This window comes from Scyliorhinus torazame, chromosome 15, assembly GCF_047496885.1.
Source record: "Scyliorhinus torazame isolate Kashiwa2021f chromosome 15, sScyTor2.1, whole genome shotgun sequence".
Classification (NCBI taxonomy): domain Eukaryota; kingdom Metazoa; phylum Chordata; class Chondrichthyes; order Carcharhiniformes; family Scyliorhinidae; genus Scyliorhinus; species Scyliorhinus torazame.
The window spans coordinates 117,137,993-117,154,486 of record NC_092721.1 but is presented as its reverse complement, the minus strand read 5'-3'; the positions used below and the strand labels follow the sequence as shown (position 1 = coordinate 117,154,486).

At 45.1% G+C, this 16,494-nt stretch overlaps 1 protein-coding gene across 5 annotated transcripts in view; it reads left to right on the top strand.

Moving 5' to 3' along the window:
* creg2 (cellular repressor of E1A-stimulated genes 2) overlaps nt 1-15,186 on the top strand; it is a 64,091-nt gene extending 48,905 nt beyond the window's left edge. The window contains exons 2-5 of one of the 5 annotated variants that reach the window (XM_072476616.1): nt 702-871; nt 12,046-12,159; nt 13,768-13,817; nt 14,140-15,186. In XM_072476616.1, coding sequence (XP_072332717.1) covers nt 702-871; nt 12,046-12,159; nt 13,768-13,817; nt 14,140-14,150 — 345 coding nt within the window. In that variant the 3' untranslated portion in view covers nt 14,151-15,186. Of the gene's footprint in view, nt 1-701; nt 872-12,045; nt 12,160-13,767; nt 13,818-14,136 lie in introns of all 5 variants that reach the window. The other 4 variants (XM_072476613.1, XM_072476615.1, XM_072476618.1 and 1 more) reach the window with 4 other exon arrangements.
* The last annotated feature ends 1,308 nt before the right edge of the window (nt 15,187-16,494 follow it).

Sequence of the window (16,494 nt, the reverse complement as noted above, 5' to 3'; positions counted from 1 at the left end):
AGATTTTCAACGTCGCTACTACCACCGGACTCCCTGAGTATTTCCCTGGGGCTATCGGAGGTGGTGCTATTGCCAACACCCTCAGCCCAGTCCCCGTACATAGACTCTCCTCCATTCTAATCCACTGGGAGTCCCCCCCCCTCTAGCCCAGCTCCTCACCTTTTCCGCGTTCGCAGCCCAGTAATAATATTGTAAATTCAGAAGACCCAACCCCCCTGACTGCCATCCTCTCTGCAAAAGCACCTTCCTAATCTAGCCACCTTCTTTCTTCCCCCCCCCCCCCCCCCATATAAACGAGGTAATCATCTTTTCAACCTTGAAAAATGCCTTTGGAAGGAAGATCGGCAGGCACTGAAAAATAAACCAGAATCGCGGCACACGTTCATTTTAATTGCTTGTGCCCGATCTGCCAGCGACAGAGGGACACCATCCCACCTTGTCAGATCCGCTTTCACCCTCTCCACCAGACTAGTAATGTTATACCTATGGAGCCCTCCCCCCAGTCCCGAAGAGCACCCTACTTAAGCCCAATCCCTGTAACCCACCTAACCTTTTTGACACTAAGGAGCAATTGAGCATGGCCAATGATGGTGATGAAGAACAGTTGCGGGACTCTTCTTGCGTCAGATAAAATGGTACCAGCTTTTATTTTAACTTTGATCTTTTCTCTGAAAATAACAAGGATATACAATTGTTTCCAGATCAAAGGTATGCCATTTGGAAGCATTTTTTCAATCAGTGATGGCCTGCTGGACAACAGTACCGGTATTCCGTTTTTCTGTGTCTCTCCAGTGGACCCTACAGTTTCAGATTTGATGAACAACCCCAGTGCTTCTTTAACGTTGTCAGAGGCTGAGACAGATTACTGCAGGTATGTTCCTCTCAATAACTTCATGAAACTATACAGGGTCACAAACTGACCCCAGACTACTTCTCTGTTTCTGTCCTGATCTATTCTCCTCCTCCGGAAATTTATAAAATTGTAGTGCGTTGTGTTCGAGCAGAAAATAAATCATCCAAAAGTTGAGCATTGATGACAAGATCCCTGCAGTCATGGCCATTTTCTGGAAATAATTGATTGAAAAGTAAACTCAGCATCTCTGGAGGGGAAAAGAGTTTTAAAAAAAAAAATTTAGAGTACCCAATTCATTTTTTCCAATTAAGGGGCAATTTAGCGTAGCCAATCCACCTACCCTGCACGTCTTTTGGGTTGTGGGGGCAAAACCCACGCAACCACGGGGAGAATGTGCAAACTCCACATGGACGGGTGAAACCGAGTTAATCAGACTTGAAACGTTAACACTGTTTCTCTCTCCACAGATGCTGCCAGACCTGCTGATTCCTTCCAACGTTTTGTTTTTATTTCAGATTTCCAGCATCCGCAGTATTTTGCTGTCATTGTGAAAGATTGATAGTATGTAGGATTGAACTACACTCTACTCTTCTCCCTTTCGAATGGATTAACCTTCATCTTAAACTAATAGGATAAACTCTCCTGCATCTTGAAAGTTATAAATTACTATACATGGGTTTGGAGGGTCATGTTTATTCAGGGAAGAGAAATCACAGACAGCCAACTTTCTTGAAGAGTACTGCCGTGGTGAACAAATGAAATGCAATGGATGTTAGATTAAGTTTTTAAAAAGCCTTGAGGCAAGAAAACCTGGCCACACCCTGCCTGATCTAAATGTGTCTGCAGTCCCAAACCAGTGGTTGACTCTTAACTGCCCTCAGTTGTATCAACACCTTCTCAGGGTAAGTAGGGGTGGCAAATCAATGACAGTATCACTCACACCTGAAAAATGAATTAAAAGAGTAAAAGGCAAACCAAATCACCAGGAATGATTTTTTTAAAATAAATTTAGAATATCCATTTTTTTTTACAATTAAGGGGCAATGTAGCACGACCAATTCACCTACCCTCCACATCTTTTTGGGTTGTGGGGGTCAGACACATGCAGACACAGGGAGAATGTGCAAACTCCACACAGGCAGTGACCCGGAGCCCGGATCGTACCCGGGTCCTCAGTGCTGTGAGGCAGCAGTGCTAACCACTGTGCTACCGTGCCGCCCCACAAGAAATGATATTGTTATGTTTAGAAGATTTATATATTTTAGAAAATTAGCCAGTAGAAACCAACCTCAGCTCAATTTGGAGAAATAATTAATATGGAAACGATACCCCATAATAGGGAGTATATATTGGAGTGAACATTGACTAGTTGAATGTGTCAAAAAAAGGTGGTCATTGTAGGAAAAATCCTTGAAACCATTCGTCTGCTGTGTTGTTGGAGTGAAAATATCAACATAAGCACAGTCTTAACAAAGTGCAATTTAAAATAGATCACACTTTTTCTTTACAAAGCACCACTTTGAGGGTAAACAGATTTAGACAGCTAGTTGGGCTGAATGGTCTGTTTTCATGTTTTTCTTTTTAGCCCTCAGCTGGAGTACTGCTTACTGTTGATCATTTAGGAGTGAGATGAGGAGACATTTGGTTCACTCACAGAGTTGTGAATCCTTGGAATTCTCTACCCCAGAGCTTTTTGGATGCTCCATTTTGACTATAATGAAGGTTGGGATTGACAGATCTTTGGTGTCTCAGGGATATGGGGAGAGGGCCGGAAAGTGGACGAATATAATGAATGGCAAAGCAGGCTCAACAGGCCTATGGCCTATTCCTCCTAACTCCTGTCTACTGGTCACTCTAATATAAGGATATTATCACCCTAGGGAGCAACAAATATAATATCAGATTCCAAGGTGTTTTATTTATGAGGAAGATTGGAGATTACTGAGTTTATTTTCATTAAGAAAGAATATTTGAAGTGACAAAAAGTTTTCAAAATTATGAAACGGATTGGTAAAAGTTAATAACAAATAAACTGTTCACACTAAGAAAGGGATGAAAGATTAAGCAACATAATTTTAAAATTAGCTCATGAGACGGTAGAGAATTTGGTCTGAATTATTTCATATAATTAGCAATAAACAAATGGATTGAGTTACCAAAGGAAGTCAATTAAGACAACCTGTTGGAGGTAAAATTCCTCATGTCAGAATGTTTTCACATGGTAGAAAAGTGCCTGAAGTTATAGTGATGCAGGCATTGATATGTTTGTTGGAGTTCGAGGTCAAATGTTTCCAACAATAGTCTTCAATATCAAATAAGTTAGTTAACTTGTTGGAGAAAATTTAAAGTTGAATGTGGTCATGAAGGCACATTACAATTGCCAAATGCTTAAGAGTCCTGCAGATGTTCGGAGTGATGCTCAACTGTTAGCTGACTGTTTCTCACCTGAGAAACAGACAGTCAGCAGTTGTCATTTGGGAGAGTGGTGGCACCTTGCACATCTCTTCTGAGGCCCAAGGCAATTTGGAAATGGACAATCAGCATGCTTGCCTGTTTCATCCAGGTGGTAGCTGAAATAAGCAAGTTAGTTCCTGTATAAGCAACAATAGGGACCCAATTTGCAATTAGCAGGTACAATTGGGGCTGGAGTGTGTAATACACATTTGCCCATTTGTATCAGGCAGTGACAGGCATAACCTGTGGTCTTTAAAAGCTCAGAAATTTTTGTGGGGACTGAGTTTTTGTAGGGCTAGGAGAAAAAGAAGTGTCCTTTCTGATTCCACAAAAAAATACTGTGGCCCACTGCTGGCCCATGCTCGACCTTTAGGATTGGCTGTCATTCCTGGCCCAACCTGCCAGTCAGCTCCAGCCTGAGAGTTTGCTGACAGCATTCGAATACAACCTGAACACAAAAAAGGTTCAGGCTGCTTCATTTTAACTTTGGACAGGCAATGTATCTGCTGCAACTGTTGTGTGTGTTATGTGTGACAATCTAAAACTAGCCACCGATTACTTTTAAACCCAGCTCAGAGCTGGCACTAAGAGGGTGTCTTTATGTGTTCAGCAGCACAGCAATGCTGAATGTTATCTTGTGACTGCTGGTGTCTCTCATCAAATCTGAATGGAGAACAGAAAGTTCACAAAAATCTGATTGCCACCAATTTCATTTGATTGAATCTTATTTGGTGAACATAGTTTCATATACTAATCAGGCAGATTATGAGGTTATGCAATTTCTCTTCAACAAAACGAAGCACAAGAAATATTCCAAAAACCTGTACATAAAAGCTTTAAACCTTCATCCTTGCCTTTGTTACCTTTAGACTTGACTTTTCCAGTGTATTATTGGCTGACCTCCCATTACTTCTCATCCTTGTTTTCAAATATGTCTGTGACCTCCACCATTACTGTTTTTTTAACCTCCTCCAGCCCTACAATACTCTGATGTCAGTGCTTCTCTGATTTTGGTATTTGAACATCCCTGATTTTAATTGCTCCACAATTGGTGACCGTGCCTTCAGCTGCCAAGGAATTCTCTCCGTAAATCTCTCCATCACTCTACCTCTCTTTAAGACATTCTTCAAAACCCACCACTTTTCTTAAAGCAAGAGGTAGTGAGGAGATCACAGAAAATAGGACGTAAAGAGCTGAAGGCATAGCTTCTGAAAAACAAACGTATGTGGTTGCATGAGAGAATGCAATCAGGGAAATGGAGTATTCTAGAGTTAAAGGATTGTAGGGCTGGAGGAGGTCACAGAGATCAGGAGGCAAAATGCCATGTAGGGATGTAGGAACAATACTTTTAAGTTTAAGATGTTGGACGAAACAAAGTTGATCAGTGAGGATGGGCATGATATGTAAGTTGGATAAGAATTTTAAAAAGAGTTCCGGGTGCGGCGATGACCAGCTGAGTCGCACGTTTCGGCAGCTCCCGGTGAAACGGACTTTTGGGCTCTTGATAGGAGCCCCAACGGTAATTTTGACGGCTAAAAACACTGTGCGGTAAACCAGAAGGGAATCCCCCCTGGATACGGATGGAAAAAGGAGGAGAAAGTGGCCGGATTGCAGTGGATCCTTTAGAACAGCGGCAAGGAAGGCAAGCAAAAACCAAGATGGTGTCGGAAGGTGGCAGTTTAACATGGGGCCCTGAACAACAAGAGTTCTTGAAATGCTGTGTGGAAGAGATCAAAAAGGAAATGAAGAAAGAGCTGTTGGCCCCGATACTACAGGCGATCGAAGGGCTAAAGGAGGAACAAAAGACCCAGGAACGGGAGCTTCGGGTCGTGAAGGCAAAGGCAACCGAGAATGAGGACGACATACAGGGCCTGGTGGTGAAGACGGAGACGCATGAGGCACATCAGAAACGATGTGTGGAAAGGTTGGAGGCACTGGAAAACAACGCAAGGAGGAACAACCTGAGGATTCTTGGTCTTCCTGAAGGAGTGGAGGGAGCGGACGTCGGGGCATATGTGAGCACGATGCTGCACTCGTTAATGGGAGCGGAGGCCCCGGCGGGTCCGTTGGAGGTGGAGGGAGCATACCGAGTGATGGCGCGAGGACCGAGAGCAGGAGAAATTCCCAGAGCCATAGTGGTGAGATTCCTCCGTTTTAAGGATAGAGAAATGGTCCTTGGATGGGCAAAGAAAACTCGGAGCAGTAAATGGGAGAACGCGGTGATCCGCGTTTATCAAGACTGGAGTGCGGAGGTGGCGAGAAGGAGGGCGAGCTTTAATCGGTGCTTCATAAAAAGAAGATAAAATTTGGAATGCTGCAACCGGCAAGACTGTGGGTCACATATCGAGGGAGGCACCACTACTTTGAGACGGCGGATGAAGCGTGGACTTTTATTGTGGAAGAAAAACTGGAATGAGCGGGTTATTAAAAAGAACGTTTGAACAAAGTGGTGGGGCGAATGTGGGGGGCAAAGAGGGGGGTTAAAAAGGGGGGAAAAAGGAGTTTTATGTACTAATCCTGCGATGTGGTAACTTTTCTCTCTCCCACAGGTGGTGATGGGGGAGGAGGGGAGGTGGAGGAGATGGGGCGTTGGCCATTGGGGGCGGGGCCAAGGGAGAAGCGCGGGCTTGGTTCCCGCGCTATGATAATCATGGTGGGAATAGGAAGGAGGGGGCGTCGCACGGTGCGAGCCGAGGTCACGGGGGGAAGCCGAGGTCGGCCAGAGTTTGCTGACTTCTGGAAGCAACATGGGGGGAGTAATTACACTAGCGGGGGATCTAGCAGGGGGGGGTGGGAGGGGGGAATTACTGGGTTGCTGCTGCTGGGGAGAGGGGGGAGCTGGTATGGGAGAGGATGGGCGGGGGGGGCACCGCCTGGGGGAGATACAGCTGCGTGGGAACCGGGTGAGGAGCTGGAAAAAGGTGATGGCTAATCGACAAGGAGGGGGGTAGGAAGCCCCCCAACCCGGCTGATCACGTGGAACGTGAGAGGGCTGAACGGGCCGATAAAGAGGGCACGGGTACTCGCACACCTTAAGAAACTTAAGGCAGATGTGGTTATGTTACAGGAAACGCACCTGAAACTGATAGACCAGGTTAGGCTACGCAAAGGATGGGTGGGGCAGGTGTTCCATTCGGGGCTAGATGCGAAAAACAGGGGGGTGGCTATATTAGTGGGGAAGCGGGTAATGTTCGAGGCAAAGACTATAGTGGCGGATAACGGGGGCAGATACGTGATGGTGAGTGGCAAACTACAGGGGGAGACGGTGGTTTTGGTAAACGTATATGCCCCGAACTGGGATGACGGCAATTTTATGAGGCGGATGCTAGGACGCATTCCGGACCTAGAGATGGGAAAGCTGATAATGGGGGGAGATTTTAATACGGTGTTGGAACCAGGGCTGGATAGGTCGAAGTCCAGGACTGGAAGGAGGCCGGCAGCAGCCAAGGTACTTAAAGATTTTATGGAGCAGATGGGAGGTGTAGACCCGTGGAGATTTAGCAGACCTAGGAGTAAGGAGTTCTCGTTTTTCTCCTATGTCCATAAAGTCTACTCGCGAATAGACTTTTTTGTGCTGGGTAGGGCATTGATCCCGAAGGTGAGGGGAACGGAGTATACGGCTATAGCCATTTCGGATCACGCTCCACACTGGGTAGACTTGGAGATAGGGGAGGAAACAGGAGGGCGCCCACCCTGGAGAATGGACATGGGACTAATGGCAGATGAGGGGGGGTGTCTAAGGGTGAGGGGGTGCATTGAAAAGTACTTGGAACTCAATGATAATGGGGAGGTCCAGGTGGGAGTGGTCTGGGAGGCGTTGAAGGCAGTGGTTAGAGGGGAGCTGATCTCAATAAGGGCACATAAAGGGAAGCAGGAGAGTAAGGAACGGGAGCGGTTGCTGCAAGAACCTTTGAGGGTGGACAGACAATATGCGGAAGCACCGGAGGAGGGACTGTACAGGGAAAGGCAAAGGCTACATGTAGAATTTGACTTGCTGACTACGGGCACTGCAGAGGCACAATGGAGGAAGGCACAGGGTGTACAGTACGAATATGGGGAGAAGGCGAGCAGGTTGCTGCCACACCAATTGAGGAAAAGGGGAGCAGCGAGGGAAATAGGGGGAGTGAGGGATGAGGAAGGAGAGATGGAGCGGGGAGCGGAGAGAGTGAATGGAGTGTTCAAGACATTTTATAAAAAATTATATGAAGCTCAACCCCCGGATGGGAGGGAGAGAATGATGGGCTTCTTGGATCGGCTGGAATTTCCCAAGGTGGAAGAGCAGGAAAGGGTGGGACTGGGAGCACAGATCGAGGTAGAAGAAGTGGTGAAAGGAATTAGGAGCATGCAGGCGGGAAAGGCCCCGGGACCGGATGGATTCCCAGTCGAATTCTATAGAAAATATGTGGACTTGCTCGCCCCGGTACTGACGAGGACCTTTAATGAGGCAAAGGAAAGGGGACAACTGCCCCCGACTATGTCTGAAGCAACGATATCGCTTCTCTTAAAGAAGGAAAAGGACCCGCTACAATGCGGGTCCTATAGACCTATTTCCCTCCTAAATGTAGATGCCAAGATCCTGGCCAAGGTAATGGCAATGAGAACAGAGGAATGTGTCCCGGGGGTGGTCCACGAGGAACAAACTGGGTTTGTGAAGGGGAGACAGCTGAACACGAATATACGGAGGTTGTTAGGGGTAATGATGATGGCCCCACCAGAGGGGGAAACAGAGATAGTAGTGGCGATGGATGCCGAGAAAGCATTTGATAGAGTGGAGTGGGATTATTTGTGGGAGGTGTTGAGGAGATTTGGTTTTGGAGAGGGGTATGTTAGATGGGTGCAGCTGTTGTATAGGGCCCCAATGGCGAGCGTGGTCACGAATGGACGGGGATCTGCATATTTTCGGCTCCATAGAGGGACAAGGCAGGGATGCCCTCTGTCCCCATTATTGTTTGCACTGGCGATTGAGCCCCTGGCGATAGCGTTGAGGGGTTCCAAGAAGTGGAGGGGAGTACTTAGGGGAGGAGAAGAACACCGGGTATCTTTGTATGCGGACGATTTGCTACTATACGTGGCGGACCCGGCGGAGGGGATGCCAGAAATAATGCGGATACTTGGGGAGTTTGGGGATTTTTCAGGGTATAAATTGAACATGGGGAAAAGTGAGTTGTTTGTGGTGCATCCAGGGGAGCAGAGTAGAGAAATAGAGGACCTACCGTTGAGGAAGGTAACAAGGGACTTTCGTTACCTGGGGATCCAGATAGCTAAGAATTGGGGCACATTGCATAGGTTAAATTTAACGCTGTTGGTGGAACAGATGGAGGAGGATTTCAAGAGATGGGATATGGTATCCCTGTCACTGGCAGGGAGGGTGCAGGCGGTTAAGATGGTGGTCCTCCCGAGATTCCTCTTTGTGTTTCAGTGCCTCCCGGTGGTGATCACGAAGGCTTTTTTTAAAAGGATTGAAAAGAGCATCATGGGTTTTGTGTGGGCCGGGAAGACCCCGAGAGTGAGGAAGGGATTCTTACAGCGTAGCAGGGATAGGGGGGGGCTGGCACTACCGAGCCTAAGTGAGTATTATTGGGCCGCTAATATTTCAATGGTGAGTAAGTGGATGGGAGAGGAGGAGGGAGCGGCGTGGAAGAGATTAGAGAGGGCGTCCTGTAGGGGGACTAGCCTACAGGCTATGGTGACAGCCCCATTGCCGTTCTCACCGAGGAACTACACCACAAGCCCGGTGGTGGTGGCTACACTGAAGATTTGGGGACAGTGGAGACGGCATAGGGGAAAGACTGGAGCCTTGGGGGGGTCCCCGATAAGAAACAACCATAGGTTTGCCCCGGGGGGAATGGATGGGGGATATGGAATGTGGCAAAGAGCAGGAATAACGCAACTGTAAGATCTGTTTGTGGATGGGAAGTTCGCGAGTCTGGGAGCGCTGACCGAGAAATATGGGTTGCCCCAAGGGAATGCATTCAGGTATATGCAACTGAGGGCCTTTGCGAGGCAACAGGTGAGGGAATTCCCGCAGCTCCCGACACAAGAGGTGCAGGACAGAGTGATCTCAAAGACATGGGTGGGGGATGGTAAGGTGTCAGATATATATAGGGAAATGAGGGACGAAGGGGAGACTATGGTAGATGAACTAAAAGGGAAATGGGAAGAAGAGCTGGGGGAGGAGATCGAGGAGGGGCTGTGGGCAGATGCCCTAAGCAGGATAAACTCGTCGTCCTCGTGTGCCAGGCTAAGCCTGATTCAGTTTAAGGTATTACACAGGGCGCATATGACTGGAGCACGGCTCAGTAAATTTTTTGGGGTGGAGGATAGGTGTGCGAGGTGCTCGAGAAGCCCAGCGAATCATACCCATATGTTTTGGTCATGCCCGGCACTACAGGGGTTTTGGATGGGGGTGACAAAGGTGCTTTCAAAAGTAGTAGGGGTCCGGGTCGAACCAAGCTGGGGGTTGGCTATATTTGGGGTTGCACAAGAGCCGGGAGTGCAGGAGGCGAGAGAGGCCGATGTTTTGGCCTTTGCGTCCCTAGTAGCCCGGCGCAGGATATTGCTAATGTGGAAAGAAGCCAAGCCCCTGGGGGTGGAGACCTGGATAAATGACATGGCGGGGTTTATAAAGCTAGAGCGGATTAAGTTCGTCCTAAGGGGGTCGGCTCAAGGGTTCACCAGGCGGTGGCAACCGTTCGTCGAATACCTCGCAGAAAGATAGACGGAATGGAAAAAAGAAGGCAGCAGCAGCAGCCCAGGATCGGGGGGGGGGGGGAGGGGGAGGGGGGGGAGGAGGAACCAGAAGGACTCTCAGGGTTGTTAATATATACTGTATAATATGTATAGGTCGTTGCTACAGATAATTATATATTGGACTGTTAAATTATATTTTTGGAGAGTGTTACTTGTGACAAGGCAGTTGCCAATTAGGGCTAGTTTTCATTTTTGTTATTTATTATTTATTCATTTTTTGTTTATAAAATAGGTCATTGTTATTTGTGTTGTTATAATATTGTGTAAAGGATGCACAATGTACTGTGTTGGTTGACCAAAAATTTTCAATAAAATATTTATTAAAAAAAAAAAAGAATTTTAAAAAGAGGATTTGTAGAGGATGGGAGATCTTCAAGGAGAGTATTGGATGAATAGAATCTGTATGTGACAAAGACGAGTCTGAAGGTTTCAGAGGAATCTGGGCTGAGGTAGGGTGGAGGCAAACTATGTATTGGAGATGTACATATGTGGTTTAAGTGATGCAGAGAACAGAAATGCAGGGTTAGAAGTTTAACTCAAAGTTAACCAGAGCAGCAAAGTGTGGTAAACACCACTGGTAACACACTACACGTATTACGGTACTGCCACTGTACGACAGGTAACACAGTAAATCGCAGCCTGCTGGCTCCTCCCAGCATGCAACGTATAAAAGTGTATGCTCTCCTGCGCTGCTCCCATTCTGGTTCCAGCTGCAGGAGGCTCAACATCTTGTGCAATAAAGCCTCAATAGTTTCACCCATTTTCGACTCGTGGTCATTGATGGTACATCACAAAGTTAAAAAAAATTTGAGGGAATGGCTGAGAGGAGTTTTCAGTCATCGGTGAAGAAGCTTTGGACAAAGGAGATGGCCTCAATGTTTAGATGGAGGAAGTTAAGACTTGCCCAAGACTGGATGTTGATGAATAATTTGAGAGAACAGAGAGGCAGTGGAGGGGTAAAGCTGAATGCGAAGGGAAGTTAAAGATGAGCATAAGTTTATGAAAACGTAAGTTTTAAGGGTGAATTTTTTGAAGGGAATGCTAGTGTCTAAGTAGAGGAAATTATTACAATGCTAGCTAACTTGGAGGCCCAGATGAAAGTTCAGTTGGGCAGCAATTTAGTGGGAATGGGGGTCAAGGAAGTAGGAGAAACACCAAATAGATGAAATATTCTCAGATCAACATGGGTACAGAGAGAAAGAGAGGGAGGTTCCAGGCTGGGGCATTGGGAGGTTGGAGGGATGGTTGTCTCAATGCTCTAAGCTGCAGCTCTGTGGGCAGAATTCTCCATCCTGCCAGCTTAGTTTTCTGGCGCAGCGCGCCCCACCAGCAGCGGGATTGTCCATTCCCGCAGCCAGCCAATGGGATTTCCTATTGTGACCACCCCATGCCATCAGGAAACCCGGGCATGGGTGCGCTGCCGGTGAAGCGGAGGATCCCGCCAACGGAGAATCCCGAGGACTATTATGAGCAGCAGGCGGAGTTTGAGGAGCCTGCCCAAGCTATTCCAGTGAAGAGTAATAGAAACGTTCTGCAGGATGAATAGTGTTAGTAGATGTAGGAAACAAACAGAAATCGGCAGAGATCATTGAGCAGGAAGGAAGTAGAATCCAAAGGAGGATGCGAGGCAGCAGAACAGATCAAACCTAGTTTAAAGTAGCGAAAACATCAGGTTGTTGTGTTGTTTATGTTGTTTAATACTCATTATCCAGAAATGACTGGATTATCAGAAGTAGACCGTAGGTGTAGTTTGTGGATTGAGACAGAAAGTGTTAAAGGGATAAAAGCTGGAAAGCCAGTTATTGCCAAACTGGGTGTGCTGTGATGGAAATTTGAATAGTGGATGAATTGATGGGGGAAAAAATTCAATATACTGTACTATAATGCAATCTGAATGATAATCTCATGAAGCAAGAAGTCTCAGTTGGTTACTTCAAACTCTGTTTAGTTTGTTGTATATTCACTTTCTGTATTTCATTTATGTATAGACAGAATCTCATTGACCTTGAAGACTCGAGGTGTGCCAGGCTGACTCTTACCGGTCAAGTGGTGACTGTGCCCACTGATGAAATTGAATTTGCAAAACAAGCTATGTTTTCAAGGTTTGTTTTTTTAAGCATACAGACTATATTGATCCAGCTTAATATTGACTCTAATTAGTGCTTTAAGCAGGTAGAATGCCTGAGTGCTGTAACTGTAAGACAGTTAAGGTCATACCATTATTTTTGTTCTGAGTGCTGCAACATATACCACTTCCAACTAGAATGTAAGAATGAAATGTGACGTGCTTTGTAAGTGCTGTGCTCATATATTTTACTTTTATTGAGTTAAATAATGGGCCTTCCTCAATGGCTTAAAACACAAGAATAAATCAATCTGGATTCTTCTCCCCATTATAATTTTGTAAAATTTGTACAAGTGAAGAAATGGGCAATGGTGAACTGGACTGGGGCAAGGTTTTGTTGAATTTTCAACAGTTTTATTCACAATTCCACACAAAGCATCGCCTGGTCTTTGATGCAGGATTTGATTTTCAAATGCTGAAATTTCCTTTGATTGTGAATGTGCATTATCCAAAAGCTTCTACCATTCACAGTGTTACACAGGCATGGCAAGTATCTGTAAATGTCATAAAAGTGGCCAAAAAAACAATATCCAATACTAGCAGAAGCTCTGCTAAAAATTTCCACGTTACTTTTAAGCTGAAAATTATGTCCCCCAGGGTTTTAGGACAGGTTACTGTCCATGTGGAGTTTGCACATTCTCCCTTTGTCTGCGTGGGGTCTCACCCCCATAACCCAAATATGTACAGAGTATGTGAATTGGCCACGCTAAATTAGAAAAAAAATGAATTGGATACTTTAAATTTTGAAAAATAGCACAGGGATGTGCCTTGGCTGCGTGTGTGGGAAGGCGGGGTGGTTTGGGTAGTTTAGGAATACCAGCGGTAACACAGGTCATAAGCAAAATTATATCCAATCCTAAAGTCACTGTAGGATCCTAATTTGCACATATATATCAGGATCCCGTCTGCATCCATGAGAATACTTGATGCCTCAATTGAGTCCAAAAATCAATCTCATTTTCAAATTCTCTTCCCACCATCTGAAAAAAAGGCAACCGTATTGAGATAAAAGAACTCAACAGTGGTTAGTGAGTAAAAGCTAAATGGGGTACAGTTTGGGGGAAGAGAAAGTAAGACAATAAAGAGGGGGGGGGAAAGGAGATTGAAGAGGAGCATCGTAAGAAGGGTTTTTAAGGCAGAGAAACAGATGGCGAGGAAGAAAGGGAGCTCCAGTGGCAGGAGAACAAGTAATGCATCATCGGTCTTGGCAGGAACAGAGGATGTGAGCAGTGACTTGGGGCTCGAGAGGCCCACAGAGCTAGGGAGAAGAAGGAAAGAAGTCAGTTGTTAATACAAGGAGCTGGTGGAATTTGCTGAAGATAGTATAGGGCCTCAGTTAGGGTGAAAAAATTGGCCACAGCGTTCTGAATGATTTCATTCAAGAGGATACAAACTTACATTTGAAAACGTTCTCAATGTGCACACGCTCCAGTCCTTCACATACACCTATTTCTCATTCTATATTCCTTCTCCTGTCAAAAATGAACATTTCTTTAAGGAAGTTTGTTTTTCTCTTCCTAAAACCTGTCATCTTTCTTTACTCTTTATTTGTTTCTTTTGGATTCTGCTTCCCATGACATGACAGCCTGATACCCAATTACTCCCTGAGCTATTCCTTTGTTCGCAATGAGCACTGTAAGTAGCTGTTGTATTGATGTTATATTTTGAATCCCAGCTTTTTCTACATTGGGTCTATTTTATATGCTGCAGGCTGTTCCTCGGTCAAATCAGAAATGTTATCACAATTTATATTGTACTGAAATTAATGGTTCATCTCATCATTTACAATTGCATTCTCAAAAGAGAACATAGCTGCCAAAACTTCTAGGACAAATGTAGAGTCTTAAAAACAAGTGGAACCAGGAATAAATGTGTAATTGTACTCAGTGTAAATGCAGGAGAATCCTCTGATCCGAATATGATATTTGCTGATCGATTTAACTGTTTGTGCCAGCAGGCATCCAGTAATGAAGAAGTGGCCTCCAGACCATAATTGGTTCTTTATGAAAATGAATATTCAACATGTGTGGCTCCAGGACTGGTTTGGAGGGGTCACCATCATTCCACTGGAAGATTATTACAAAGCAAACCCAGCAAATGTGGAATAGGTTCTAAAAGAATATTATTTAAAAGAAAAAGAAGCATTGTTTACGGTTTTTGTGGGTTCCCATTTTTTATCTTCGGACTGGAAAAGCTTTGTTTCTCGTTGATATATTGGCTGGGCATAGCAGGAACACGTTTTATCATTATTGATCCCATGAGCATTTAATGGCAATCCCTACTTGCCTTGAGAAGGTGATAGTGAGCTGCCATTACAATTTATGTGGTAACGGTGTTCCCACAGTGCCCCGAGGCAAAAAGTTCTAGGATTTTGACCCGGCGATGTTGTAAAATATACTGTATGATGCAATATGGGCAAAATGCCTCTTCTCCTTGCCAACATTTTTTGCCTACACTATGCCATGTGCTCTGCAAGAAATGTGAAGTGTTCAGCATTGTTACTAATCTTCAGCACTGTATTGTGTTAATGTGTGAGTGCGCTTTGACTCTAGAGATTATTTTGATAAAGTTCTGTTAACTTTCTTCAGAATTCTTTTTGTCTGCAAAGTTTTAAATGTTGTGCTAAACCCACTGTAGCATGCAACCTTTAGTAATTACACAGCGTTGTAACTTGAATTATACTAAGTTTGTATAGATGTACTGTACTGCTCATTTCTAAATCATCTTTTGTAATTGCTGAAACATGAAAAAGTCCCTGGGTTGATCACAGCAATTTACGAATGTTGGTTGTGATCAACTGTAACATTGATCATTGATTACGCTGGTAATACATACTGAGCTATGTGAGTAAAGAAATCTGTTGTCTGTCTGTGATACGTTAATGGTTTTTATCTCTTCTTCAGCTGTTGCATTGAAGGGTCTGTGGTATGTGTGATTGCATTAAAATTTATAAGAAATCATGTTTTACATTTTGCTGGCTAATATTAAAATATACTCAAGTTTATTGTGAATGAATTTTCCTAAAGAATATGTCAAAGAGAAAATATGCATCGTTTGACTTCATGGGCATGTGATAGACAAATAAAAGGTGCCCTCAGATCAGCCTGGAGTATTTGCCAATTGAAAGAGTTTCCACTCTGACCAATTTTCAGCTGGTTTGTGACTGGCGGAAGGTTTTCTTGCATTCCTGTGGTATTCTTGCATTCCTGTGCAAGATATTCTGGATTCTGCCATGATGTCTTGACTCTGCACCCATCCTATATCTCCCAGATCTTCACATTTCCAAACTTAATTCCTTGGAGACAAGTGTTACCCTCTGAGGAGGAGCTGAAGACACTTGTGAGAAACCCTACAACTAATGAATACAAGAGTGCTCATAAAGCATGGAATTTGATCTCTGAAAATGTGATTCAGATGCCTGAACAGATCCGGAGGCAGCCTTCAGTATGTATCAGCAACGGTCTCCATAATTCTAGTGGTCTCTGTAATGATATGTATATAGGCATGCCAGTGAAGGGTTAATTATTACATCTCAATGTAATTCAAACTCTAGAGGGCACCACCAGTTCCCAGTATAAATATCAGACCTCAGGGAATGCTTGGTAGTTAGAGGAGAGTTAGCAGAGGAGACAGATTGATCACAGCATGAGGAGTAGTTTAGAGAGAGAGTTAACACGAGGATATCATTAGTGACTACTAGATTATGGATTACTGCTAGACAGATTCAATATTACTTTATTACGAGTTATAGCTCAGTAGCGTGTGCTGTAGCGCACAAAGACTCACGAGAGACGAATAGAGATGAAGTCGATGAGGCTTTATTAAGCGTGACTTGTTCCCCGCAGTTCAGTAGCAGACTGGCCTGCGGGGTAGAACTCCTGGTTCTTATACTCCGCCTTCAGGGCGGAGCTAGAGGTCAACAGCCAACCAGGACCCGGGATCTGTCAGCCAATGACATCACGGCTTCACAGTCCCACATGACCCCTAATGCATACTACCACATTCACCCCTTGTTAAAAATGAACCCGGCGGGGTGGTGCTTCGTATGGTGGTAAGGGTTTACAAGGCTGGTCCCGGGAGGAAAACTTTTGCATGTCATCACAGCATGTACAGAGGTGTTTTTTTTTTGTTTTGAACTATTTACAGTAAAATGGGGAAAAGGAAAGAGTTCTCGTTAAAGTCCACAACATTGTAGTGTTACATCGATGCCACGAGTCGGTCGGGCGGTCTGGTCGTCCTCGTCGATCGCCTCGGCCCCGGTGGTGGTGCTTGTTCCCGTGTTGTCGTCTCCGGGAGCCTTACGGTTTCTGCT